Source organism: Epinephelus lanceolatus, chromosome 1 (genome assembly GCF_041903045.1).
Source record: "Epinephelus lanceolatus isolate andai-2023 chromosome 1, ASM4190304v1, whole genome shotgun sequence".
In the NCBI taxonomy this organism is placed as follows: Eukaryota; Metazoa; Chordata; class Actinopteri; order Perciformes; family Serranidae; genus Epinephelus; species Epinephelus lanceolatus.
The window spans coordinates 32,671,307-32,698,463 of record NC_135734.1 but is presented as its reverse complement, the minus strand read 5'-3'; the positions used below and the strand labels follow the sequence as shown (position 1 = coordinate 32,698,463).

General features: G+C 40.5%; 1 protein-coding gene across 1 annotated transcript; it reads left to right on the top strand.

The window, feature by feature from the left end:
* Positions 1-4,654: 4,654 nt before the first annotated feature.
* On the top strand, positions 4,655-18,390 carry dusp7 (dual specificity phosphatase 7). The gene is made up of 3 exons (XM_033626905.2): positions 4,655-6,535; positions 8,650-9,078; positions 13,365-18,390. Exons 1-3 carry the CDS (start codon positions 6,127-6,129, stop codon positions 13,679-13,681), a joined length of 1,155 nt encoding a protein of 384 aa, XP_033482796.1. The 5' UTR covers positions 4,655-6,126; the 3' UTR covers positions 13,682-18,390.
* The last annotated feature ends 8,767 nt before the right edge of the window (positions 18,391-27,157 follow it).

Sequence of the window (27,157 nt, the reverse complement as noted above, 5' to 3'; positions counted from 1 at the left end):
CCTATGTTGACCAAGTCCTCGGGAACAGCACCAAGCTTTGAAGCCAATTTGACATAGTGGTCAACAGTGGAATTACAACTTCTGGGTCCATCACAGGATGCTGTGGGGCCCCAAAAGACCTTTTTGAGGTAGCTCAACTTACCAGTAGGAACACTTCACTGGCCCTTGTTTAAATCATTATTTCCTAAAAGTTGTAAAATTTACTAATGCAGCATTCACATGGAATCTAGCAGATGGCAAACCGAATATCATTTCAGTCGACAAGAGCAGGACTGCCATGTGCATTTTCACCTCTCTGGGCTCTGGGAAAGTTTTGAAAATTTAAAATCTTATGGATTGAAAATTTAGAAAGAGCAATAAATGACCTTGTTTGCAGTGTCCTGTCAACTGTTGAACAGACTGGTCTGGTGTGGAGATGCTTTCTGTGCTTGAGGGGATTTTGTTGTTGGTGTAGTGCTACGGTTGACCACAGGGCCAAACTGGCAGCAACGCTGAGTAACGACATCCATACCAAAATTCTATAACGTGACTGTTGTGACAACAAATGTTAAGAAACCAGCCAGTCAGAATATGACATGGCATGACTAAAATGACATGGCGGCGGCATGGTGGTGTGGTGGTCAGCATTGTCCCCTCACAGCAAGATGGTTCCTGGTTCGAATCCAGGGTGGGGGAACCCTGCTGTGCGGAGTTTGCATGTTCTCCCTGTGTCAGTGTGGGTTTTCTCTGGGTACTCCGGCTTCCTCCCACAGTCCAAAGACATGCAGGTTAATTGGTGACTCTAAATCAGCCGTAGGTGTGAGTGTGAATGGTTGTCTGTCTCTATGTGTCAGCCCTGTGATAGTCTGGTGACCTGTTCAGGGTGTTATCCACCTGTCGCCCAATGTCATAGGCTCCAGCCCCCCCAGTGACCACCAACAGGATAAGCGGTGACAGAACATGAATGAATGACTAAAATGACCGAGCTAACATAAGAGCATGATCACACATAAGCAAATGCAGGCGAGTGACCATCAGTTGTCGATACAATATTCGTACTGTATGTAGACAATGCCTGATGTCACAGACACACAGAGCTAGCTTGCCAATAAATATGTCAATATATCATATTATTGGAACATTTTATATTTTCTAACATTACATGTCTTTCTCCTAACTCACCGTGGCCAGGCAGCATCTCTCATGTGGGGCAGTTTGTATTTTTCATGGCCAATGTCAGACAATATCAGCTGGTTAAACACGGCAACACTCAGTGTCTCCTCCACACATACTTCTTTGCCATTGGTTGAGGCTGTGTCATCGCCATTCAGAGCTCACCGAAGTTGAACTCCCGTGATGCGAATATGCAGATTTACTTTGCCAACAGTAGCAAGTGTTTTATTCACTCCTTTGTTCGCACTGAATAGAAGCTGACAGGAGGCGAATGTTCACCACTGTTAATTTCACTCATGTGTGACGTTAACCTTATGCTGCTTATAAAAAGCAAACTTATGTCAAACTCATTTTTCAGAATAAGTATTTCACATCTCCCTCTTTGCCCTGGCTTCACAATCTCCCTCTTCTCTTAAAGATTTATTTATGTATAGTATTCATTCATCACACAATCTGATAAACCCCAAATGTATATTTTACAGTACTGACACAAACTGCCACCAAGATGCTCTTATCACACAGCAACAACTTATCGTCTTGTCGTCCACTAAATTCTTCAAACAAACTCTGTAGATCTTCATCATCAAGTTTCAATCCTCAGTCATAAAAGTTAAAAATAAGTGCTGATAGTTTTGTTTACTACTGGAGAGCGGTTTGTACACAAACACACACAGAGTGACTACACATCTCTAAGAGAGCCTGTTGTTGTCCATGAAGGGAGTGGAAACACAAGAGCTCTAAAGTTTGTGTGTGTGTCTGTTTGTGTACTTGTGTGTGTGTATGCATGTATGTCTGTGTTTTGTTAGTGTGTGTGTGAGTGTGTGTATAAGTCACTGGGGGGGATAAAGAGCCATTGTCTGCAGCTGGTGCATCCCCCACTCCTCCTCTCTGCAGCTGTGAGGAAATCAAACGCTCCTCTTTTCCCCCTCTCTGCCTCTGTCACAACCTGCTGATGCCTTATTAGGTCATTCATGGTGAAACATAGTGATGATGACCCAGTGCAGCAGGTACACCGGCACCATTGAGCTGTTACAAAATGTAAAAATACATAACTATAATATCTTCACATCACCCAGCATTAATAGTAATAATAAACTTTATTTAAAGAGCAACTTTTAAAACAGTTACAAGGTGCTTTACAAGAACATCCAGATTAAAAGAGTTCAGCTCTAAAATTAAACAGAAATACAGAGAATCAGAGAGAAATAGAATAAAAGTGTGAGGAAAAAACATTTCCTGTCTGTATGTTGCAAGTTTTAAAAGAAAAAACATAACAGTCCTGCCCTTTCTCTACTCGACTCATTTTCAAACTGCAATTTTGACACTCGGTTAGTGCTGTCGAGTTAATGGCCAAAGGCCAATTTTCAGTCAGGAATGTGTCCAGTAAATTGATTGGTGAGCGAATGTGTGGAGGTGTGAATGAATTATGGATGTGTGAACATAGTGAGTGATAGAGTAAAGGTGGTGCGGAGTTCATTGGAAAATGAACCAGAGTCACTCCTTGTGCAGAGGGCTCATAATTCTGAAGTACACCTCTGTCCTCGGGTAATTCATTAAAACACTGAGCGCATTGATAATAATAAATTAACAGGATGGTGTGAACCTACTTGTAGAGAAAGTGTAGATGACTTCTCGTGAACAAGTTATTAATATATGAATTGTCTGCCAACACAGGAAAGAAGGAACAATGTTTTTCGGCCTGTGATCTCATCTTGTGAGGAGCAAAAATAAGTCTGTGAGGATACATTTGTGAGCCGTATAGATTGTAGTGTTATCATGGTGTGAATTATGAAGAAACACATTTTCTTGTAGCTTTATGAAACATAAATTATCACCCTCATACAAGTACAAACATGATTCACTTCAATGAATCCATATAGCAGCCTGATCTTGTGATTTAGGCTTTATACCTGCAGTGAAAAGTAATAAATAAATAAAATAAGTGCATGTTGCAAAGGCTTCGCTAATAATTTCATTGAACCAATGCTTTCAAACAGCTCAAGAGCATTAAAGAGAAATTATTTTAGTGAGGTTTTTTTTATAGAAAATGTTGGAGTGCTGTCCCTGTTAAATCATCAGTACAAAAGATAGCAAATCAGAAAATATCTGGTTCTTTAATAAAAAGTCGAAGGTACAAGTCTTAATACTTAAAAACTTTGGGTTCGAGGTATTTTTCCTCTTACCTGTAGTGCTATTTATCACTCTAGACTGTTTTGGTGTGAGTTGCAGAGTGTTGGAGATATCGACCGTAGAGATGTCTGCCTTCTCTCCAATATTACAGAACTAGATGACACTCAGCTTAGGTTGCTCAAAGCACCAAAAACACATTTTAAAAAACTCATCAGCAATGTCTCTTTCCAGAGATCATGACCCAGTTGCTCAAGATAATCCACAGACTTTGTTGTGAGCACTGTGAGAACTATTTTCTTTCTACAGAACTACATCCACTGACTGTATCTCAGTGCAGAGGGAAGAGTGCATCTACTCATGGACGAGAGGCTCATGCTTGTGACACAGTGTTGCCAGATGTAAGATTCACAACATATTTGGACAATAATGTTACCCTCTTTACCACCTATGGTTAGTAAAGCCAAATAGCGCTGTAATGAACAATAATCTGATGATTTTGTAGCACTTACAATTACTAATTTGTTTCAGTCTGCACTGTTTCATTTTAATTCATTTTCCTACATGATCAGTAAGAACAGTAAAATATTGGTCCTACCTCTGTGTTTACACATCTGTTCTCACGTGACCTCTTTCCAGCCAATCACACTTGGTGTAGGCTATGATGAACATGACTTTTGAGCACAGCTGTCCTTCCGTAACTTGAACTTTTTCACTTAGAGATGTTGTGTTCAAGTAGAGTTGTTATGAATGCACCAATTAGCTTAGCTCATGGCCTTAACTGTTTTCATGCAGAATATGAACAGGTCTACAGTCGTGCTGTCTTGTAATTTAATTTTGTAGGAGAGGGTATTACCAAAACTGATGGACTTATGGACTCATGAAAAAAATATGTGAGTAAATTGTGTCAAAAAGTTGTTAATACATAAAATGTATTGTAAAATTAGACATTTATGCCTATTTGTTCTCATGGTTATGACTCACAGATGATAATTATCCTCAAAATATGATCATTTTAAACCTAAACCTGAATGAATTAATTGTTTATTTTCTTGACTTGCCGTTTCAACATGACCCACCCCTTATGGGATTATTTAGACACATTTAAAGAAAAACATTATTCTAGTGCCATCATGCTGACACAAAACAATAAATAACAGATAAAAGTTAACAATCCAACACAAAACACTGGCATAACAAAATTAATACCTAGTATAAATGGAAAGTAAACAAATTAAACAGATAAGTGTTCAGAGTTAGGAGGGTAGGAGGACAAATGGGAGAGACGACAAGCGACAAAGAAAGAAAGAAAGAAATAGAGTAGATGCACTCTTCCTTCTGTGCATTGATATGGTTGGTGGGTGTAGTTCTGTGGAAAGAAAATAGTTCCTACATGAAACTGCTCACAACAAGGTCTGTGGATTATCTTGAGTAACCAGGTCATGATTTCTGGAAAGAGACATTGCTGCTGAGTTTTTCAAATGTAATTTTTTGGCGCTTTAAGCACCGCAAGCTGAGTGCCATCTAGTTCCATTCTATTCCAGAGAAGGCAGACATCTCTACGGCCAATATCGCCAACACTTGCCACCTCACACCAAAACAATCTAAACTGATAATAGACTGTAAAAATAATTGACATAGCTACTGTGACATCACCCATTAGTCTTTGGACTCTCGTTTTGAAGCCTCAAGTTCGGCATTTTGGCAGTCGCCATCTTGTTTTGCTTTTTTTGGAGCCAGAAGTCACTATAGTTGAGCGAGAGAGACAGCGCAGACACCCTGTCACTCAAAGTGGCCTACCCTTAATTATGAGTAACTCAAAGCCTGAAAAAAAATGTATATAGGTGAGTTAAATGCGGCAAATCTCTACAGCCAATATCTCCAACACTCTGCAACTCACACCAAAACAATCTAGACTGATAAATAGCACTACAGGTAAGAGGGAAATATGTATTATGGATTTTAGGGTGAGCTGTCCTTTTAAACATGATATTAGGTAATTATTGAATTACTGATCGGAAACAATCTCACCACAAGGTCACTTCATTAATAGTAAAAGTATTGCAACTTTTATTAATGTAAAGGAAAGTGAAAGGGGATAAAGAAAGAAAAGAAAACAACATTTATTAATTGAATTTTACTGTCATTTGCAGATGTGCCGTGTGTCATTCAAAGTTAGAGCACGTTGTAGCCTATAGACTATCAATGAATGGATATGAATGTGGTGAAAACAGTGTGAGCTGGTGTGAATCTGTAGCAGCTCTGCACCTTTAAATCTCTCCGCTCCTCCCTCCTCTCAATGACAAGCCCGCAGAGCCTCTTTAACGCATCCAGTGGATATGACAAACCAGAGGCGCTCCACGGGCCAGCATGTCAAATAATAACAACAATCATGGGCTTTAGCGACAGCAGCTCGTCCCAACCTCACACCCTCACACACTAACGAGGCACCTCGGGGCCGTTTCGCGGGTCTGCGGACGCCTCAAAGTTGGAGCGCGCTCGGCCAAATGGACGTCGATGGACTGGAATGAAAGCTCCACTTCTGTCGGACTGAAGGAAGGAGGGAAAGAAACCTCTGCATGTTCAAGTTTCCTGCTCCAACCAGAGGGGCATCGGTGCGTGCGTGTTGGATGTGTGTGTGGAAGTGTGTGTTGGGTGCGTGTGTGTGTGTGTGCGCGCCTGCAGGACCAGCAGCAGCAGGAGCAGCGGCGGCGGCGGCGGCGGTGGTGGCGGCGGCCGCGGGGAAGGGAAGTTTAGCGCCGTGATTTGTCTTCTTCTTTGCCTCTATTCTGTCGTGTTGCTTTTAATGTCACAGCAGGGGACAGGCGGATTATTAACGTTTCCCTGATGAAAATTAATCATCTGTGGAGAGGCTCTGTGATCGTGACTATGATGATGATGTCGAGTAAGAGCGTGGAGTGGCTGCAGGAGGAGCTGGAGTCCGGGGCCAGCTCTCTGCTGCTGCTGGACTGCAGACCCCATGAGCTGTACGAGTCCTCGCACATCGAGTCGGCCATCAACCTTGCCATCCCGGGCCTCATGCTCCGGAGGCTGAAGAAGGGCAACCTCCCCATCCGCTCCATCATCCCCAACAACGAGGATAAGGAGAAATTTGTCAAGCGCTGCAAGACGGACGTGGTGGTGCTGTACGACGAGGCGACCTCGGAGCGGCAGGAGTCCGGGCTGGGGAGCTCCGTGCTGGGGCTGCTCCTGCAGAAACTGCGGGACGACGGGTGCAAAGCTTTCTACCTGGAGGGTAAGATCAGCTGTGTTGTAATTCATAAAAAAAAAGAAATCACACTGACGGAAATAAACGGTTTAATTTCTCTCTGATGTAATTAACTCAGATTGCCCCAATTACAGCAGGGCTGCTCTGAAGCACCAAACATTAAACTATTAACTCTAAAACAAAATAAATCGTATGATCTATATGTCCTGGGGTAATTTAATTAACATATAGGCCTACTTGTGTCCATGTTTTGTGCTTTTTTGGCTCTGTGGCACATCTGAAACAAAAAACACTTGCGATTTCTGCGCTTTTACAACATATTATTTGGGGAAAACACCTTTCATGGTTGACAAGCCACTCTTATTATTATGAAATCTATAAATATTAATAAAGGGGTGTTTAAGTGTCGCATTGTGGCGATGCTTCAAGTAAATTCAGCTGTTTATCATCCATATAAACTTTGTCTCTTGCTTATTATTTATGAATTATAACAAGGCAGCGACTGCTTTGTTTATTCACATCACAGTAACTATAATAGATAGGCTTTAATTTATAAACACACAAGCTGCACTCACTGTGAAGTCATAATGAACTTAGGTTGAGCACTTATTCCCGAGAGAAACACATAAACAATATTAATTTTAATTCTCATCAGGACAGAAGCTTTTAAATTCTAGTCTAAACAAAAGAGGAGTTTAATGGTGTCTTGATATGAAGAGCTGGGTCAAATATGTTTTCAATTAAATGCTGCAAAAATGGCCCCGCCATGTTGTGTTCCTTCAGGAAAAGACTGGCTCTTTTTTTCATGAATGAACAGGGAAACCAGGAGACGACGACGCACTGTGATTAATCCTCCTGCTTTAAAATAAAAGCACAGGATGGTCAGTGACGGGTGCAAAATGTGGTCGCGTTAGAAGATGTGCATGTATTTTAGATTTCTTGATCATGAAAGAAATGTTTCGCTGGAGTCACAGGCTCGAGCTGCCATTCACAAAAAGTCCACTGAGCTGAGTAGTGAGTGTAACAGCAGCAGCAGCAGCAGCAGAGCTGACAGTCCTGCTCTGCTGCTCATTCTCCCCAGGGCTCAGCTTTTCTCAATGGAGCACATCTGTCCGGCCTGTTTGCTTAGTCACAATGACGTACATATCATGTTTTCTGTCATATTAACATGTGAAGCAGTGGAGCATTAAAAAATAGCATGACTGCATGAGCTGCATTTTAATACAAAATCATTTTTGTTGTTTTTTTATTCACCTATAAACCCAAATCACGATAGAAATTGTACATTATTTACAATGTATTAATGTTTATGTGAGTTAATTATGAAGTTATGTAAAGTATTTTAGACTAAACTACACTACACTCCTACCTGGCTACTGTATGGCTTGCAATTAATATTGATTATAGTGGTAAAATATGTTTTAATTGATTTATCTATTGATAAAAATGCTTATTATTTATCACATATCACAACAGTCAATTTGTTATTTAGTTATTTTTTTCATTGTTTCTTTCTAATTAAATGTTAATTTCTTGTCCTTTAGTTTCATGATCCACCTCCTGTTTCATACAGACTTGATATACAGCTGCCATTTTGTAGATACTGTATTACACAATCTTGTGGTCATGCACAGGCGAGGGCGTAGGTTTCACTTTGACACTGGGGGGGACTCATACTGTATGAAACAGGGGGTTTGGGGTCCTCTGCCAGAAACATTTGAGGGTCAAACACTTAATTTCCAGTTCCAGTAAATTTTCTGCATGCACATCTAAATATTGAGGAGGACGTGTCCACTGTGTTCCCCATGAAATCTATGCCTATGGGTACACACACATTTTTTTTATACTACCCAGTAAAGTCGTAGAGTTGCTGTGAAACTGCGCCTACTTAGGGTGACAAAAATTTTGGGTACATCGGTACAATGGACAACCAAGAAAGACTGGCAGAAGAGATACCCGCACACCAATACAACTGGGCTGGACAGCCACAAAAAAGAATCACAGGCTGAGATCAATGCAAAACAATGTCAATTTATTTAGAATATCTGTGCACAAAAAGTGCTCACATATACCACCTAGTAAAATGATTTTCTGGCCTTTTCCTGACATTGACTTTTTCTGGTCTTTTCCTCGTCCTCCAGGGGGCTTCAACAAGTTCCAGTCGGAGTACCCCGAGCACTGCGAGACCAATCTGGACTGCTCCTGTCCCAGCAGCTCCCCACCAGCCTCCGTCCTCGGCCTTGGAGGACTCCGCATCAGCTCCGACTGCTCGGACGGGGAATCTGACCGCGAGCCGGGCAGCGCCACAGAGTCGGAGGGCAGCCCGCTCCCCAACAACCAGCCAGCGTTTCCCGTCCAGATCTTGCCGTACCTTTACCTGGGCTGTGCCAAAGACTCCACCAACCTGGATGTGCTCAGCAAGTACAACATCAAGTACATCCTCAACGTGACGCCCAACCTGCCCAACATGTTCGAACACGAAGGCGACTTCAAGTACAAACAGATCCCCATCTCTGATCACTGGAGCCAGAACCTCTCTCAGTTTTTCCCCGAGGCCATTTCATTCATTGGTGAGTAAAGGTGGAGAGAGCTCAGCTCATGTCTCTGTGTGTGTTATATTACAAGTTGGTCATCATGCTAAATTCTGGCAGAACAGTGCTAAATATGCCGAATATTCTGCTCTTCTGTGGCACTTTATGGAGCTCAGTTCATGTTCTCAGCCAGAGTCTGACAGCAGGCCAAACTGCAGCGCAGTAAGCATGATTTATATGGCTTAAAATGTGGGTGGCACAAACAGGATTTTAAAAAGAGGGGGTCAGGTCCCCATACCCGCCATCCCCAGTGGAAATTACACCTCAGATCCAGGGTTACATCTTCAAATTGCTTGATTTGTCCGACCAACAGTCCAACACCCAAGCTACCACACGAGAAAAGCTAGAGCCATCAATTATCTGGTGTTTTTGCTTGACAAATTATCAAATGATCATCAAAAGAATTGGGGATTACTTTTCTGGTTCAACAACTAATTGATTAATTAAATAATTAAAGCCAAAAATGGTGAGAAATGCTCTTTACTATCTTCCAAAAGCCAAGCTGACTTCTTCAAATTGCTTGTTTTGTTCAATCAAAAGTCCAAAATCCAAAAATATTCAATTTACCATCACATCACCAAGCAACGCAGCAAATATTCACATTTGAGAAATTGAAATTAGTGAAATTATCGCTGAAAAAGATTTCCATCTGTTCAGCTCACATCAGTCATCTTTATTGCAGCAAAGTGTACCAAGTGGACTGAAAAAGCAATCAATTTTAATATTCTAGTAGGCTAGCAAAAGGTTAATTTGAATTAGCAACACTAATAATTTATACAGTAGAAACTGATACTTAGCATAACGATAAAATATTGCCTCACAAAATATCGCGATACGATGCTGTATTGATTTTTTCTCTCACCCTATTCACATCGCTTCAGTTTTGTTATGTGAAGCATATCCTACATTATTATCTCTGCCTACTTTTTTCCTAGATTATAACCATATATTATGATTTAAAAGTCTTTTTCTGCCATATAATAGGTTTTTTGGAGCTGCATTTCGACCATCAGCTGCCTGTGTTTTACTATTCCTGATTAAATATGAATTCAGTATCACAGACTATAAGGCAAAGTTTTTAATAAAACATGAAAATAGATTCTTTGAGAATGGGGTCATACTGAAGCCACAAGAATTCTAAGCCCCCATTTTCAGTATTTCCCGTCATTCCCATCATTCCCTGTGACTTAATTCCCAGAGAATGCGTAAATTCCCTCTGATGAGTCAACAAGACCGAGAGTCTTTGTGTTCATCCCAGACTGTCCAGAAGCCCCCTGACATTTTTCTTTCTTTTTTAAGACTAATGTCTCCGCTTAGGTGGGAGGAAGTGTGACATATGCCAGAGCCAGAGGTCGTGGCAGATTTGGGTCATGCTGATGTTAAATGTTGCTGTCTGGCTGGCTGTAACGTGCAGGGATTACATCAGTCCTTTTTAGTAACAGCAGGGTAATTATGGGTGAAGGAGAGAGAAGCTTGGGCTGTAAAGGAGACCCAGATGTGACCTTACAATGTTCTGTTGTAAACTGCGGATTCCTGAAATATCTGGAATCATTGTGTGTGAACGTGTGAAGACGGAGGAATTTGATGTTCTTATGCATTTTAACAGGCTGATAAACGGACAGTTCTCGAACAATGCTGCACAATCTGAGGATCAGTTCGGAGCAGATTAACCGCCAGTTACGTATTTGACTTCTGAGCCTCGTATAGTCGTGGAAAGTGAGCACACGTCACATATAAATTTAATTTGGCATCCGCTTGGCAGCCTGAGCTCGTGAGCCAACTGACCCCAATCCTACAACAAGAGATGCAGGCGGAGAGAGTGAGGAGAGGCAGAGAGAGAGATAAAGGAGAGGATGAAAGAGAGAGCGAGGAGGAAGAAAGGAAAGAAGCACTTAACTCTCTCGCTCTAATGGCCTGTAGTGATGCAAGTGCAAGGGCTCGAAACTGATAGAAGGTAGATGGATGTAGCCTGTTAATAATGCAAGATGTTTCGTTCTTAATTCAGGTTTTTCTGCAGACCGAGAGCTAGAAAGCAGAATGAAATGTGGCTTTCTCGCTGTCATTGAGAAAGGTCATTCTGGATTGAAAACTATAATATTACGACATGTTTAACAAGAAAAATCTAATTGTCAGTTCTCGTTTTAAAGCACCTAAGAGCTTGTTTTTAAGATGTCTTTTTTTTTCATGCCTAAATAAGCAACAAACCAGTTTTAAAGTTAGAAATTAAAGAACATTTTGGGATTATTTGTTAGCTTTCACACTCAAATACCCTCAAATCTGATCAAAGAGTGTTCTGGCATCGTGTGTTTTTTCCAACTTAGCACTTCCAACTTCAAACCAGGAAGAAGAGCACAGAGAAAAAAAATGCATTAATATGTTGTGAAACCAAAACTGTCCCAACGTTGGCAGAAAATTGCGAGTTCATGTAGGAGTTGCTCGTAGTAACAAGCTTATTTAGAAAAGGGAAAAGTTTTCAGAGCCTTTAAACAGAATTTCGACTGTTTTTTAAGTGACTCACATTGATAATCTGGAAATATTGTTCATTCTTTATTACGATCTATTTTCGTTGTTACCTTAGCAACAACTGCTCTTCCTGGATTAATGCTTACACTGTTTAGTGTAAATAAATCAGCTGCAGTATTACCATTAGTATGAATACATCTCAATTAATTTCAATCAGTTCAATTCATAAGCATGTCCACACAGCAGATAAACAAAATAGAAAGTAATACTTATTCTGCTTGTTTATATTGTGAGCTTCTTAAAAAACATAACCTCTTTAGTTGGGCTGTTCTGAATACCAGGTTTTGGGTTTGGAAACTTTATTTAGAAATATTTGTGATTAATTGAAGCTCTGGGGGACACTTCACAGTTACGTTAGCAAAACTAGCTAGAAAAAACAAATACTTTGCGAGACAGCTGAGCTGCTTTTACCAAGCTAGTTGTAGTTTTGGGATATGACTGTTTCCTTTGGCGTATCTGACACTCTACTTTTTGGGGGTCATATTTAAATTCAGAAACTTTTCCATACACTTGACTTTTTCAGCATCTTGCTAGCGTAACTGTGAGCCTGTCATGGGCGGTCAAATTGTCATAGTCTCAGCGCTAGGCCTGTCACTGAGTAAAAATGGTCTTGTCTGAGAATACCTAATAATTATAGTTGCAGCATGTGAATTTCGTTGGATTACCATTTCTGTTTGGGATTTTTGGGGAAATGGTAGAGGAAAACAGAGCATCAAATACTGATTTGGACATAGATTACCATGGCAACAAGCAAAACTCAAAGCATTTGGGTCAGTTCTACTCCTAAATTGTTTCATTGAACCTTTTTGTGCAGGTTCTTGAAATTTTAAGTTTGGGAGATGGTCCTGTATATAACTATTGTATTATGATGTTGGTTTCAACATATTGTGCAAATTAACTCGAAACGATTGGTTAAAGTTAAAGACTTGTCCTTCTGCCTTATCGACGATGTTTACATTCACAAAATTGTCTAGCTTTTGCCCTTGTTCCAAAAAAAACCCCCAATATTTCTACTAAGCTATTTACATGGCAAATGAAAATGAATATTCCACTGATATTCTTGTTTACCTGCAGTCCTGCCTACTGTCATTATCGTGTCCTAACATGTCGTTTATCGCATGATCAAAATATGGAAAAGTGGAACGGCTGGAGCTGCTTGTGCCGTTTTGCTTCTTTGCATCAACATAGAATTTTTTTTCGACCGTGAAAACGCAGCCTCAGTCATTCATTCCTTCACCCGCACCTTCTTGAAAAGGTCGTTGTTGCGAAATTTGGGCATGTCCAAAAATCTGTTGATATCCAAGTCTTTCATAATGTTTAAAAGTAGGCATGTTTCTCCTTCTAATCAGAAATGTGGGCTTTTCTTTTGGGCATGCCTGTCTACCCCACAGCCTTGCACACTGTTGGCTAATTGGTTTGTGTACAACGTATCCATGACAACGCATGTAAACAGGCAAGAGGCCATATGTCACAAACTGTGTTTAAAACTCCAATTGAGATTTAAAAAATGCTAAATTCGAAAAAAGGCCTAATTCAGAATATCTGAACAGAATATATAACAGTGTAATACTAATGTGCATGTAAATGTAGTCTTCGATAATTTGAAGGCCAATGTGTATGACTGAAACACATTTTATCAGTGATCTAATCCTCTCATGCTTTCCTCTTCTCATCTTTCCCCCTCCTCTCTTCTTCACTTCACTCATCTTTTTTCCTCCTCTGTCCCTCCCTCTCCTCCGCAGACGAGGCACGCTCAAAAAAGTGCGGCATCCTTGTGCACTGTCTGGCCGGGATCAGCCGCTCTGTGACCGTCACGGTGGCCTACCTAATGCAGAAGCTCAACCTGTCGCTGAACGACGCCTACGACTTTGTCAAGCGGAAAAAGTCAAACATTTCTCCAAACTTCAACTTCATGGGCCAGCTCCTGGACTTTGAGCGGACGCTGGGCCTCAACAGCCCCTGCGACAACCACTCGACCTCCCCGACGCACGACCAGCTCTTCTTCACCACCCCGACCAATCACAATGTGTTTCAACTGGACACACTGGAGTCCACATGAAAGTCAGACAGGGGACTGTCCCTTTTTTGGGAGGTTAAAGGTGGTGTTGTTACCATGGTAACAAACGGCTGCAGTGGAGGGAAGCAGCCAGTTTTAATGAATGTTTTAGCCTCCTGAGGCTCGTTGTCTGAGAGCCTGGCCACGGAGCAGCGTCTGAGGGGCAGGGGAGGTCACAGATGCCACGTTAAAAAGGGGACGGGGTGTTTTTTTAACCCAGAGGGGGAACTGACATATAATGTTTACGACCGCGTCCTCCTCGGGAGTTGATTGAAATGGAGGGCGGAAGAGCCCCGATCAACTTGTCTTGTGCAACGAAGAACCGAGGGGACTTAACTGACTGAGAAACTGAGCGAAGGACGCAGCAGGACAGACAGCTTCATACAAAGATAGGAAAAATCTACAGTGCTCGACTTATGAGACAACAACATCCTCTCTGTCTTTCTGTCTCGGCCCTCGAGCCGAGCTGACTGGTGCCAAGTGGAGAATCTGGGATTTACTTGTAGGAAATCTCGCTCTACTGAATGTAGAGTTTTACAAACCAAGGAATTAACACACACATGCGCACACACATGAAAACAAAGTATGTATGTTTGTACTGTATGTACTGTATGTATGTTAACGTACATAGCAGAAAATGTATGGGCAGTCCTTAACAAATTCAGTATGTCTATATGCATTTTTGTATATTTTTGTGTACATTTACGCACAAATCTATACCTTATATAAATATATACGCATAGAAATCTTATCTATCCAATCCAACAATGGCTTAAGAGATTGTAAAACTAAAGAAGGGGAATGGGTGTGGCGACGCCAACAAAGAGGAACGTTGTTGTGATAGTTGTCTTTTTTTTTAAGTTTCGTTTTCCTTTTAGGTTTGTAATGACCTAATGCAGTTTGCACAGTGGTGTAGCCATTGACTTGTTGGCACTTGGAGCTGGTGCTGGAAGCAGGCAGATAAAGAGACATTCAGAGAAGAGGAGCAGAGAGGAGAGGCCAGTCCCAGGCTGCGACGAGTCCCGACAGCTGCACAGTGGAGTGGGGAGGGAGCAGGAACGGCCCCCCGATCAGAGGACGAGGTTCAGGGGTTAGAGGGTTGGGTTAGGGGTTAAGACGAGCAGCGTGGTAGGACGTGGGCATGGGGGTTGGGTACGGGTGAAACCACTACAGTGGAGCTGACATTTGGCCAACTGTTTTCAAGTTCCCAGTTCCTACTTCCTTCCCCGTATGACTGTTCATCCAGTTGCCTTACAAGAAGTACCAATTGTTTCCACCAGCTGTTTTGATTAGTTGTTTCATTTCAGTTAGAAACTAAACTACTGAACTTCCTCCATTATTTCATCACAGCATATTGTCTGACCAGTATGTTGTGCCAAACTGGTTCCTCACAGCTCTGACTTTTGTACTTTGAGGCTTGAATGAGAGATTGTTTGAGGATGCTAAGGCAACATTTCTGAGCAACTTTTTTGGGCAGCTTATCTTTGCAACCTTGGGCAAGGAGGTGCCTCAACACTCTTGTATTACCTTACTTCTTTTTGTCTAAGAGGAAGTTGTTCAATTCGTTGTCCTATCTTAGGTCCCTTTTAGGATCCAGGTACAAATTTGCCAAAAAATGGACTCTTAGTCAAGGGACTGTGATTATATCCCGGTCTTGGTGTTGGAGTTATGAAGTGGTGGACTTGGGACTGGCCTCAGCTACAGACTGCACTTAGCTACTTCAATAGCTTCACGTCCCTTCACTGCATTGGAGAAAACAGGAGGAAGGTCTTTCTGCAGAGGGATCACCCATTTCGTCAAAGAAAAGTTTGAGTTGATTCACCCTTAAGCCTTGGGTCTATGAAAGATATATTAAACACAAATTGATATAAATATATATATTATAGAGCTAATAGTAAACAAATCTATATTATTTTGTATACCTGAGCATGCTGTGGTACTGTATGCTCTCTAACAGTAGACGTAACCACGGGTTGGATGTTGCTTTACAAGGTGGGATGACGAACGATGAGGACCGTTTTTTTAACTGCTGTTGCTGCTGGACACAGCGGTACACAGCGTGTGGTTAAAGAGATTTCTGAGATCCTGTCCACATCAGAAGCACCTTAACAAGAGAGAATCCAAAAATGTGTGCAGATTTTCTGCTGCTGCAGGAGTTGTCCATTTAATGTGGGTCTCCTGGTATGAGTGGAGCAAAGCTGCAGCACTTAGAATTATAGCCATGTCTGTAGGTACACTGGGCGTCATGCAAGAACATTTCTATACCCTTACTCTAGATCTCTTTTACTGAGTGTTTGTAACTGCACAAACATGTTGTAAATAACTCTTTAACCAGATTACTGCCCCCTCGATCTTGGAACCCATCAGCTATCAGTCTTCTTGGGTGAATATTCTGGGTGTTCCAGTGTAGCCAGCAGGTATCTGGGCCAAGACTCCCTCTTCTTGTTTACAGTCCAATTAGCATTCTCAAAACCCAACAGCTATTGGTCTGATGATGATTTATAAACAATCATTATCAGACCGATAACTGTTGGGTCTAAAAAAGCGAATAAAAAGCTAAATTGTCATCAGATGATAGCCGATGGATTTCAAGATTGCACTTCAGCCAGTGCGTTCCACCTCTTTTGCTCTACACATGGACCGCTTACCAGCATGCAACCAAAGCCCTCTCAAACATGACTTTTCAATACAACTTAGTCTATGAATGGAAACCAGAATGCTTCCAATATCAAAATCTTGTCCCGTTGCTAACAGATTCTGCATTTGGGGGCACACACGTGCACACTGATGAGTTGTGATTGGTAGCATAACCATTGCTATATAAGGCTTTCTGTTCTGGTCTATTTGTGGGCAGGTTTCATTCCTAAAAATGTAAAAAAGCTGAAGGAATCAGCAGACATACCATTTTACAGTGGCAGAATAAGAAAAAAGAAAAGGAAAATAGGCTATTACTACAGCAGTGTGCGATGTCAACACAGAGCTGTACCATGACAGAAATATAGCGGGAATGGTTTGATATAAAATCAGATGCTTAAAAACATCTTAAAAACAGACTCACACCTACCTTTAGTTTTGATAGTAATGTTTTGACCAACTACATATCCTTTGGCCTGTTAGTCTGAGGAAGACCTGTACGTGGTTAAAATGTTGCGATTAAAACTAAAAAGAGAACGTGACAAGTTCTCTTAAATCACTCGCACGGGAACGATTTTGTTCCTATGAGTGTTTCTTGCATGAGGCCCATTGTTCATAGCAAACTACAGAGGTTTAATTGCAGAGCGGTGATGTGGATGGGGTTCAAACAGAAACACAGGACTGGGTTTCAGAGGGGACAGCAGTTGAATCTGAACAGGGTTGGTTTTAGCTGGCCTTATATAATCTTTCTAACTTGTTTCTAATGCTGACTGTTCAATACTTTGTATCTCACTTTAGAAAAACATTGTGTAAAAAGGAAAAAAAAAATGAACCTTTTGTTTATCTGTTATTTGAATCAGAACATGGTAATAATAGACAGCGAGCTGTCTTTTTACCGTTAACGGGTCACACAAGGTCCTCTTTGTTACTCTGCAATATATCAAAACACCTTTTTTGCAGTATTTTGTAGATCCAAGACCTCAAAAATTTTTAAAATCTATCTTCTTTTGTACTCTATCTATTCTATTATAATTATACAAGATTCAGCTCAATATGGCTTGTGGACTGAAGTAACATTTCACCTGGGGTGTCCAAAATGTTGGGCCGAAATGCCCATTACCAAGCTGAAAGAGGCCCTCACAAACACAAAAACACACACACACACACACACACACACACACACACACACCTTCACACAGCCAGAGCTGCTGTGGTTCAGCATGCCAGTTATGTTTCACAATAGAGGATTACACCACCCGGCTTAGATAATTACAAGGTCTTTTTCCGTCTTGTTTTGATATAATGTGCTCTATGCTATTCCTGTGGCCTTTCAATATGAATATATATCTAAGTATATATATGTTATGAATTTATATGCAAAAGTTCCTCTCCTATTATAGCATCAGAGATGAAAATAATACTACCATGCTTGAATGGCCTTCCCTCGTCTGTAGTCATATCCCACTTACAATAAGAAAAACGACTTGATCACTTGCACCCTAGGATTGAAATATATTTCAGTACGGAGCTTTTCTATTTAAAAAGAATATGGTTGATTTCAAGCTGCTTTCTTGTGTTTTTTTGTGTCTTTGTAACAATGAAAGAGAAATCAAGTCTTTTTCTCTGTTTGTAAATTTGCCAGATCACGGGAACGGCTGTTTCTGTGTCCTTAAACTTGTAGCTACATCTCGGTAAGAATGTGCTCGGGAGGGAAAGTCACGAGTGAATGAGGGCAGAGAGGTGGCGGCGCTAAAATACAAAGTGAAAGAAAAAGTGAATGATTTTAAAAATGTTACCTCAGTGAGGAATTTTTCAGGGATTTTTTTGACAATGCATCTTGCATCGTGTTACAGCTTCAAACACACGTTGAATAGCTGTTTTGTATTGTGCTGTAAACAGTTTTTAAAAAAAGATGCAATCTGTCTGTGTATAAAAACAAGGGGGCATGTTAACCGGGGCAGTTTCACCTTTCTGTCTACTGAAGGAAATACGATTGACCCTATGTATTGTACAGTATATGGAAACATCACAAGACATGTTTATACCGCAAATAAATATTGAAATATTTTTTTCTTTAACGTGTTTCAGTTATATTTCTTACCACAACATTACAAAAAAATATCTCTTTAAGTAGTAATTACAATGAATGCAGAGGAATTTGTCATACTGATCCACACACTGACCGCTTACATGGTACAGTATTTGTTGGATTTTTCTTTGGATTGATTGACTGATTGAACAGGTTGTATCATAAGACAATGGTTTCCGGCCCAGAGGTCAGGAAAAGCAGAAAACGTGTCTACTACACAAAATTATGTGTACTCTTTAATATAAGGTCGTTTTAAATGTTTGTTTTCAGTATTATAAACATACTAACTTCTCCTATGAAGACATTTTCAGTATTACTATCTCCACCAGGCACCAGCATTTGGTTGTGTGTGTATCAAACTACTTACGTCCCAAACTACTGGACCAATCAGCCTTTTTGTGTTCAGATTTAAAACTGCTACTCTTGTGTGGTTGCGCTGATTTACAATTGATGAAACACCTGTTTTTCACTCCTCTTCCCCGACCGACAGGGCCACAAGTCCTTAACAAATTCACATAGCACACAGCAATACGCGTTTCTGGCAATCGGTTCAGCTGAAAACAAGATGCCCTACTGTATATTGCAGACAACATTCTGGCTTTCATCTTGGTTCAAAAGCATCCATAGAAAAGCAGTTTTTAACCGCAGCATCTGCACATTAGTTTCATACCTGATATGTTATAGTCAACTAAAGTTAGGCACAATACCAGACAGAACAAAACATGTTTGTTTTTTATCTTCACTGCCATCGTGTATGCAAAGAGCCAGGAGGAAAAATTCCACCAAGCGCAGCTGTGCTCGTCTTTCCACCTGTGTGTTTTATTTCGCTCTGGCGGCCACATTGCAGCCAGAATGCATCTGCCTGGCGGAGATCTGCGCTCTACTGAGTGCACTTTTCTAGTTATTTTTATTATTAGTTTTACGTCATTGTCATTATCTGTTTGTGGAACAGCTTCCATCTACAAATCTACAAAAGGAGTTAAAGTTGTTGACCAAAGCAGTAAAAAACATGACTGCATACAACTACATTATAGTGTGTTATTAATGTATAAATGCTAAATAGAGGGACTTTAAGTGTCTGTTCTAGCAACAAGACTTTATTTTTTGCTGACTTCCCCTCATCTTTTTCCACAAACACACACACTCACACATAAGGTTTGTCTTGTCTTTCTAAAGAAACTGGCAGCTACGCATCCAATTGCTTAAACTGAAACTCTGCGACTTCCCTTTTCGTACTGTACTGTGTGTGTTTTGTACGCAGTTAAGAAGGAGCATGTTGTTTGTGTTTACCACTAAAAACAACTAAACCAGAAAAACAAAACCCATCTCAACAACTCTGATCACAATACCTGCTTTCATTTTCAATTTTTATTTCTTCTCACAATTTTCATGTTATGCACCAATGCACCATAGCAAATTCCTTTTATGTGAAAACCTATTAAGCAATAAACCAGATTCTAAATAAGCATATTTCCCAAACTTTTTGAATATTATTTCAAGTACATAATTGTTTTTGTGGTGGTATATACCAGCACAGTTTTTAAGTCTATATACTGGCGGTTGAGATCCAGCTGTGTTGCAGAGAAACAAGGGATAACAATTCTGTTTTCTCTGAGCTTCATCCTGTGTGTCCATTAACTGTGCTCCCACATAACCCAAACTGCCTTTCCTCCTTCCTTTCTCCTCAATTAGGGGGTAACAGTGGCACATGTGCACATGAAAGCTGACAGTGAGGGAGAGAGAAACAGCAAAGTGAGGAATCGAGAAGGAGGGTTGGTGGGAATAAAAAAGAGCATCTTAAAGACAGCGCTGTGAGCTGAGCTGAGCCGGCTATAAATATCTCCTCCAGTGTTGCCCTCGCTTCTCTTCCCTCCTTCTACAACGGCTCTTCTTTCATTTTTACTGTGACTTCCTGCGCTGAGTGAGCCATTCACCTCATGGTAATTCAGACAGGATATTACAGTGACAAGGGAGGTGAAATAACGGAAATGAAGGCCCCACCCTGTTTGAAGAAATAGGGGACAGGATGATCGACACCACCGACTGATTACTTTTTGGTCTCCTGGCAACGTGATGACAGGGTCTCCCACATGCCCATCATCATCATGAGAGTACATGTAACAGGAAATGTTTCCTGCTCTAATTTAGAATAATTAGACCTGAGGGTTTAACATGAATGGAGATAGTTAAAGGAATTAATCACCAGCCCTGTGACATTTCTGCTGTTGTCTTTTCGAGTGAAGCACTTCAGTGGACTTCAAGAACTGAAAACATGTTTCACACTGCTCGCTATAATAAGGATGCTTCACCCTGGTATCATGAAAGGTGCATGTTGATAGAAAATTTTTGCTCCATGTTCTGTAAAGTCACAGCACCTGCTTGATTAATTTCATTGTTTTGGTGCCCTCATAGGGGTGGCCAGATCGGACTTCTGAAAATTTTGGGGTGGCACATTTAAGCCAAAAGCCATAACTGAATTTAGTGAATTCAATTATGCTATTGAAATATATATAGGCAAGTTGAAAACTATATCAATATGAGAGTAAAGAATCGCAAACTGATATAATTTGATTCCTCATTATCAATTACTGCAGTTTAGGGGAGATTCGTGGGTACCCACAGAACCCGTTTTCATTCAGATATCTTGAGGTGAGAGATCAAGGGACCTGTGCCGACATGCCGTAGATGGGCCACTAACCTCGCACCTGCTATGTGTGCTCACCTTTTCTGTCTGATAACTTAAGACCAGACTTTCAGGAGATTTTAACCAGGAGCTGAATTATCCTCAGAGGTCTCTCCCATGCAACAATGCAAATGGCCCTATCCGGATCCAGTGTTTTGGATTGTCCATTCTGGGCTACTGTAGAAACATGGTGGTGCAACATGCCGGACTCCGTGGACGAGGACCCGTTCCCTCTGTAGATATAAATGGCCCATTCTAAGGTAACAAAAACACAGCAATTCTTATTTTCAGGTGATTATACACTAAAGATCATACACTTCTAACGTTATACTTTATTTCTACCAGTATGTCTCCTAAAACCTACACACTGAATCTTTAAGGAAAAATATGGCCTCAGATCCCAGGTCAGGTTCAGGTCTCAAATTTGCCCCTGCAGAACCAACACTTTTCTCCCTATGAACAAATTGTTCCACATCCTGTTAGTAAGAACATTTGTTCACTTAGTAGCCCTATGTTTAATAAGTACACAAACATTTTAAAGAAATGATTAACCCTGCTGCTGCTGATGATGATAATGCATGCACAACTGAGATGAAGTTACCTCAGAGAAGGAAGTTGGGCCAAAGTGTTTGTAAATATTAATAAACAAATAAAATGTGTTGGCAGCAAAAAAAAAGCAACCCTCTATGTATCAGTCAATGGTGACACCAATTCTGAAAAGCTGTTTCCACACAGTACAACCAGAGCTGTAAAACACTGTTATACAACTAACATTGCATCAACCAAACTGTTTGAGTGTTGAAACGATCCAAGGGTGAACGAAGGGTCACAGCAGAAACATATCTGATCTCAACACTTCCTCTTATATAGAAAGGCAGGTGCCAGCTGCAGCTCTGGACATAATGTTTTGTTGGAGAAGAAACTGTGTGTCTACATATGTGTGGGTGTTAGCTACCATTTTCGCAGTCTGGACTACATTAAATAGCTGTATGTTAGTGCCGTCATTTCTGAACCCAGCACGGACTTATTTCAGTAATGATCCTGCCTCCATCTTCTTTAAATGAGATTCTCTTCGTGCTCTCCGTCTGATTGACAGAACTGAAACTCGTAAATTACATCTGCCACAGTCCTGACACTGACAAACAGAGGAGCTCGGGTCTGGCTACTTTCACAAAAGCTCCACTGTTGCTGGCTCCTCTAATGGGCTCAAATAATTACAGTAAATAACTGCTATAGCTGCTGCTGTTGCTGCTGCTGCAGTACTTAGGCAAGCACTGTCCTCCCACTGTGAGTGGTACTGTACTCTCATGTACTGTACTTTCAGCTCTCCTTCACAGTTATATAAAGAACCAGTGCAGCACTCTCTCCAGCAACGCACCACTTCAAGAGCATAATGAGAGGGGAGCTGGGAGGGAGCGGAAGTGGAGGGAGGGAGGATGAGAGGAGCGAGGGAGAGATGTTTCATCATGTTGAGGCTTGCATACCTGTATGGTGGAAACTAAAAGGAAAGGAAAAGCAGAGAAGGCTGGGTGAGTGTTTCACCTAAAATACGTATTACTCACTCCTTGAAGGGGACTTATTATGGTGTTCCTTATCTTTAACTCATACAGTACAGGCCAAAAGTTTGGACACACCTTCTCATTCAATGCGTTTTCTTTATTTTCATGACTATTTACATTGTAGATTCTCACTGAAGGCATCAAAACTATGAATGAACACATGTGGAGTTATGTACTTAACAAAAAAAAGGTGAAATAACTGAAAACATGTTTTATATTCTAGTTTCTTCAAAATAGCCACCCTTTGCTCTGATTACTGCTTTGCACACTCTGATTACTGCTTTGCACACTCTTGGCATTCTCTCGGTGGCTATTTTGAAGAAACTAGAATATAAAACATGTTTTCAGTTATTTCACCTTTTTTTGTTAAGTACATAACTCCACATGTGTTCATTCATAGTTTTGATGCCTTCAGTGAGAATCTACAATGTAAATAGTCATGAAAATAAAGAAAATGCATTGAATGAGAAGGTGTGTCCAAACTTTTGGCCTGTACTGTATATAATGTAAAAAGGTCAGATGTTCACATTAAATGAGACCAAAGTTTAAAAAGATGAGGTAAACATATGTAAAAGTAATCCCTGTGAGCATAAACCTCAGGCTTCAGACCACTCTGAATACTCTGTTTTCAACATTTCTTTTATACTTTGAAGACAAGCTGATGTCAGCTCGTGATGGATTTCTTTACAGGGTCATCTGCTCCAGGTATGTTACCGTAAAGTGCTTACAACAGCTAAATGAAGCTACCTGCTAACATCAGGGAAACATGCTATTTAATTGTCGATGTTGTTAATGTCTCCCCGATTTCGGATCATAGCGAAGATTTTGGTTTGGAGGTTTTTATTGATGATTTCTCATGGTATAAAGCGCTGTCATACTTCGTTATATTCATTCCCAGGCTGCAGTGCTGGTGCAGTGATGCAGAGAGCACAGATAGGAAGATCCAGAAAAGCTAGCCAATCAGAGCAGACTGAGCTTGTTCAAAACAAGAGCTTGATGAAACAGGCACTAAATCAGAGTGTCACAAACAGAGACAGAAAACAGGTGTTCCATGATGATTAAAATAATGTTTTTTGAAAATTAAAGCATTTAAAGTAGGGATCAGCGAGTATACCATTATCTGTGTCTGTGTCTGTTTAACCAACTGTATCCATATATAACATGTACATATTGCCGCTTTCTCTTTCACCTCTACATATTACTCTCTAGGTATCCCTCTGCGTCTGCTGTTGATGTTCAAGGATGCGGCTACCAACACTGAGACATCAACTAAAGTACATGGTAAGGTTTATGCAAGAAAAGCATGTGGTTAGGTTTTGATAAAAACTTTTTGTTTGGCATTAGGGAAGTCAACACCAGGCTCCCAGGTCAAAGTCCAGGGTTTGTTTGACCCACACACCCTATAGTGACATTCCAGCTCCTTATATTACGTTGTTACCAGCAGCATTTTAACCTGTCGCTCTCCAGCAGCATATAGCTGTCCAGCCACGTATCATGCTTTTGCGAAACATGGCTTTTGGCGTCAGGTGTCTGGTGCTGAAATCACCAATAAAGCAGCGGTATTCAATGACTTGGGAATGAGAACAGGCTGCCATATCTGTACTTGGAATGAGTGGATATCAAAGTAGAAGTGAAAGAGGCGTAAAGCAGAAATGGGTGGGTCTCACCAGGAAATGTTATTTTTAAACCTTAAAATAAAATTGATTGAACAGAAGATGCTACATTTATTATTCATTAGAAAACTATTAACAGAACAACCTCAGAGTTGAGCTTCAGATCAGTTTTGATCAAGAGTGTAAGTGATTGACGTTTCCCAGAAGATTTTCCCTCATCACAAGTATGGACATTGACATATATTACTCAGACGATACTTGCTCTGTACCAGATACTTTTTTCATCCGAGTGTTTGGCTCAACCCTGAAGTAAACATGTATGGTGGAAACACAAAACACCAGTGTGACCTGAAAATGAGCATAACAGGCCCCCTTTAAATCCATCCGGCATACTGTGATCGCCATTGTCATCACATCTTCATCGCTAGTTTGCCTTCTGAATGTTGCTGTGTGTCTGTTATTATCTACTTGTTTTTTTAATTTAAGTTGTTATTATGTTAATGTTTCTGAATGAAACTACCCTCCTGCGAGAAAAAGGCTATGACGTGTGGAAAACATAAATATTGATCAGATCACAAACTGTGAACAGTGTATGAGAGCAACACCCCAGTTTGTGGTTTAATGGCGTGACAACGTACTGAAAATATCACATACACTCAGAGTCAGAGTTGAGTTTGTATCAGCTGGTTCAATTCAAAGAAGGGCTTGCATGTTATTCCAAATGTATTTACAATATTGAAATATGAGATCTACATTAGTATTTTAGAGGAACCTGAGACAGTAAACCCCACAGTGAGGAAGCAACAGGAGCATTAGATCACATTTTCTTCATGAAAGCAAACGACCTCTCTTCAAATTCAGTTTAGACTTAAGTACAAGACAAAAGGAGTATAGTCTGTACATTTTCACTCTAATTAAACATTACAGCCACACATGACAGTCATCTGCACCTCACTGACCATAAAGGGGGAAAGTAGGACTAGGATACACTTGTTTGACAAGAGCAGCTGGGTAATACACACCTCATCAGCCCACCTGTGTTAGCTGGTGGACTTCCTGCCAGCTCATTAAACACATACACACCTGAACGAACTTTGAGCTCATCAAGTCACTGACATCACCTCGAACACAGTGAGTGCTGCCATAAAAGAGAAACTCACAGTGAATTCGTTTTAAATAGATAGTGAAAGAGTTTTGCTCACAAATCTTTAACCCACCACCCAACAAAGTGAATGGAGACGTGGCAGTGTGGAAATAAATCCTTGCCTGAGTCATGTGGAGCAGATTTATTGAGGCCAAATATGGTTAAACACTTGCTGCGGGCCACAGCAAAAGATTGTTATAGACTATGATCTCAGACACTATATTTGTGTGTGTATGTGAGTGCGCGTGCATCTGAGGCTTGTATATATGCGCATGAGTAGCCACATGTGCCTATGTGAATGTTTGACTTTGACCCTGTTCTCTGTGAGCAAACATATGCAGTGCGTTCTTATCTCTTTGCCCCCCCCCGTGACATTACCTTAGATGCCGCTGTGTATTTATTCATTCCCATAAGGTTAAATGTGTTTCTCATCAGTTGTGTGCTCAAAATTATTCAGTAACTCCTGCTGTTATCTGTGGCATTATTTGATGATTACAATCACGTACATTAGATACAGTCTGTATTTATGGGAACACCCACATATGTCACATTTTACACCAAGGGGGAAAAGAAAGCACTCACTATGCTGAAGAGTTGCTGTGTGGCTTTCTGCACATCACACAGACTTAAAATCCAAAACTAAAGTGTATTTTTTGAGATGTTTTCTAAGTGACTAATGAGAACAGCATTTTTTGACATTAATCCAGTATTGAATGAGAGCAGCGGCCAGGCTCTAATGTAAACACATGTTTGGATCATCAATTTACATCAGCTAAAGTTGTTGCTTTTCCAGTGACACACTCAGATTGTTATTGTAAGTGTTTGGCAGGATTATTAAAGGAACCATATAGAGACAGGCCTTTTTGTTAAAGAGTAAGATCTCTTTTGCTTAACCTGAAACAACCCTGAATGCACTATCACCACACGTACCAGACTCCATTTCAATAAAGATTAATTTTATCATCATTGAATAAACTTCATTTAAAGTCAACAGCAACAAAATGAAACTCACAAAAATCATCTTGGGTCATCTTTCCACTGTTTTAACAATCATCAGCTCTGGTTTGCTTGAAGTCAACCCTTAACTTGCCCAGTTAAGTGTGAAAATATGCTGGCACAATACACACTAAAATTACTGTTTATTTGAATGGAGTCTGGTGGGTTTGGCAATGGCGATTTTGAGGCTTATCCAAACAGATTTTTAGTAATTTAAAAAAAAAAAAAAAAAAAAAAAAAAGATCTATATATTTTTTTTTCATGTTTGTTTAGTAATTTTTCATTTTAGTATTTTTTTTTTGGCTCTTAACACTTGTGGTGTGTCACTTTAAAAATGGCCACCCATTGTAATCCACTGTTGTCCACACACCTGTGCTCACTTATTAATAAAAATTGGGTGACACCCCATATCAAGCCAGTAACAATGTTTTGCTTGACTCCTGTCCACCCTTTTGCACCCTGATGAAGACCTTAGGGTCGTAACCAGTTGGTGTTTTAATGTAAGCAGCCATGCTTTGGAATAAAGGCTTTTTAACTTAATTCAAATGCATTTGTGCTTGCTCCATGCACGAGTGCCTGAGGTTCATTTTTTCCTCCCAGATTTTTTTAGTAACTGGTTAAAAGGTTGTAAGTCTCCAAGGTCCTGAAGTTCTTTAGGCTGCACATCCCTGTGTAACAACGCTATACCACATCCTCAAAACAGAGATTTGGCATTAACATTAGCACCGCTATACTGTGTTGATAATGTGCAAGGAATTCAT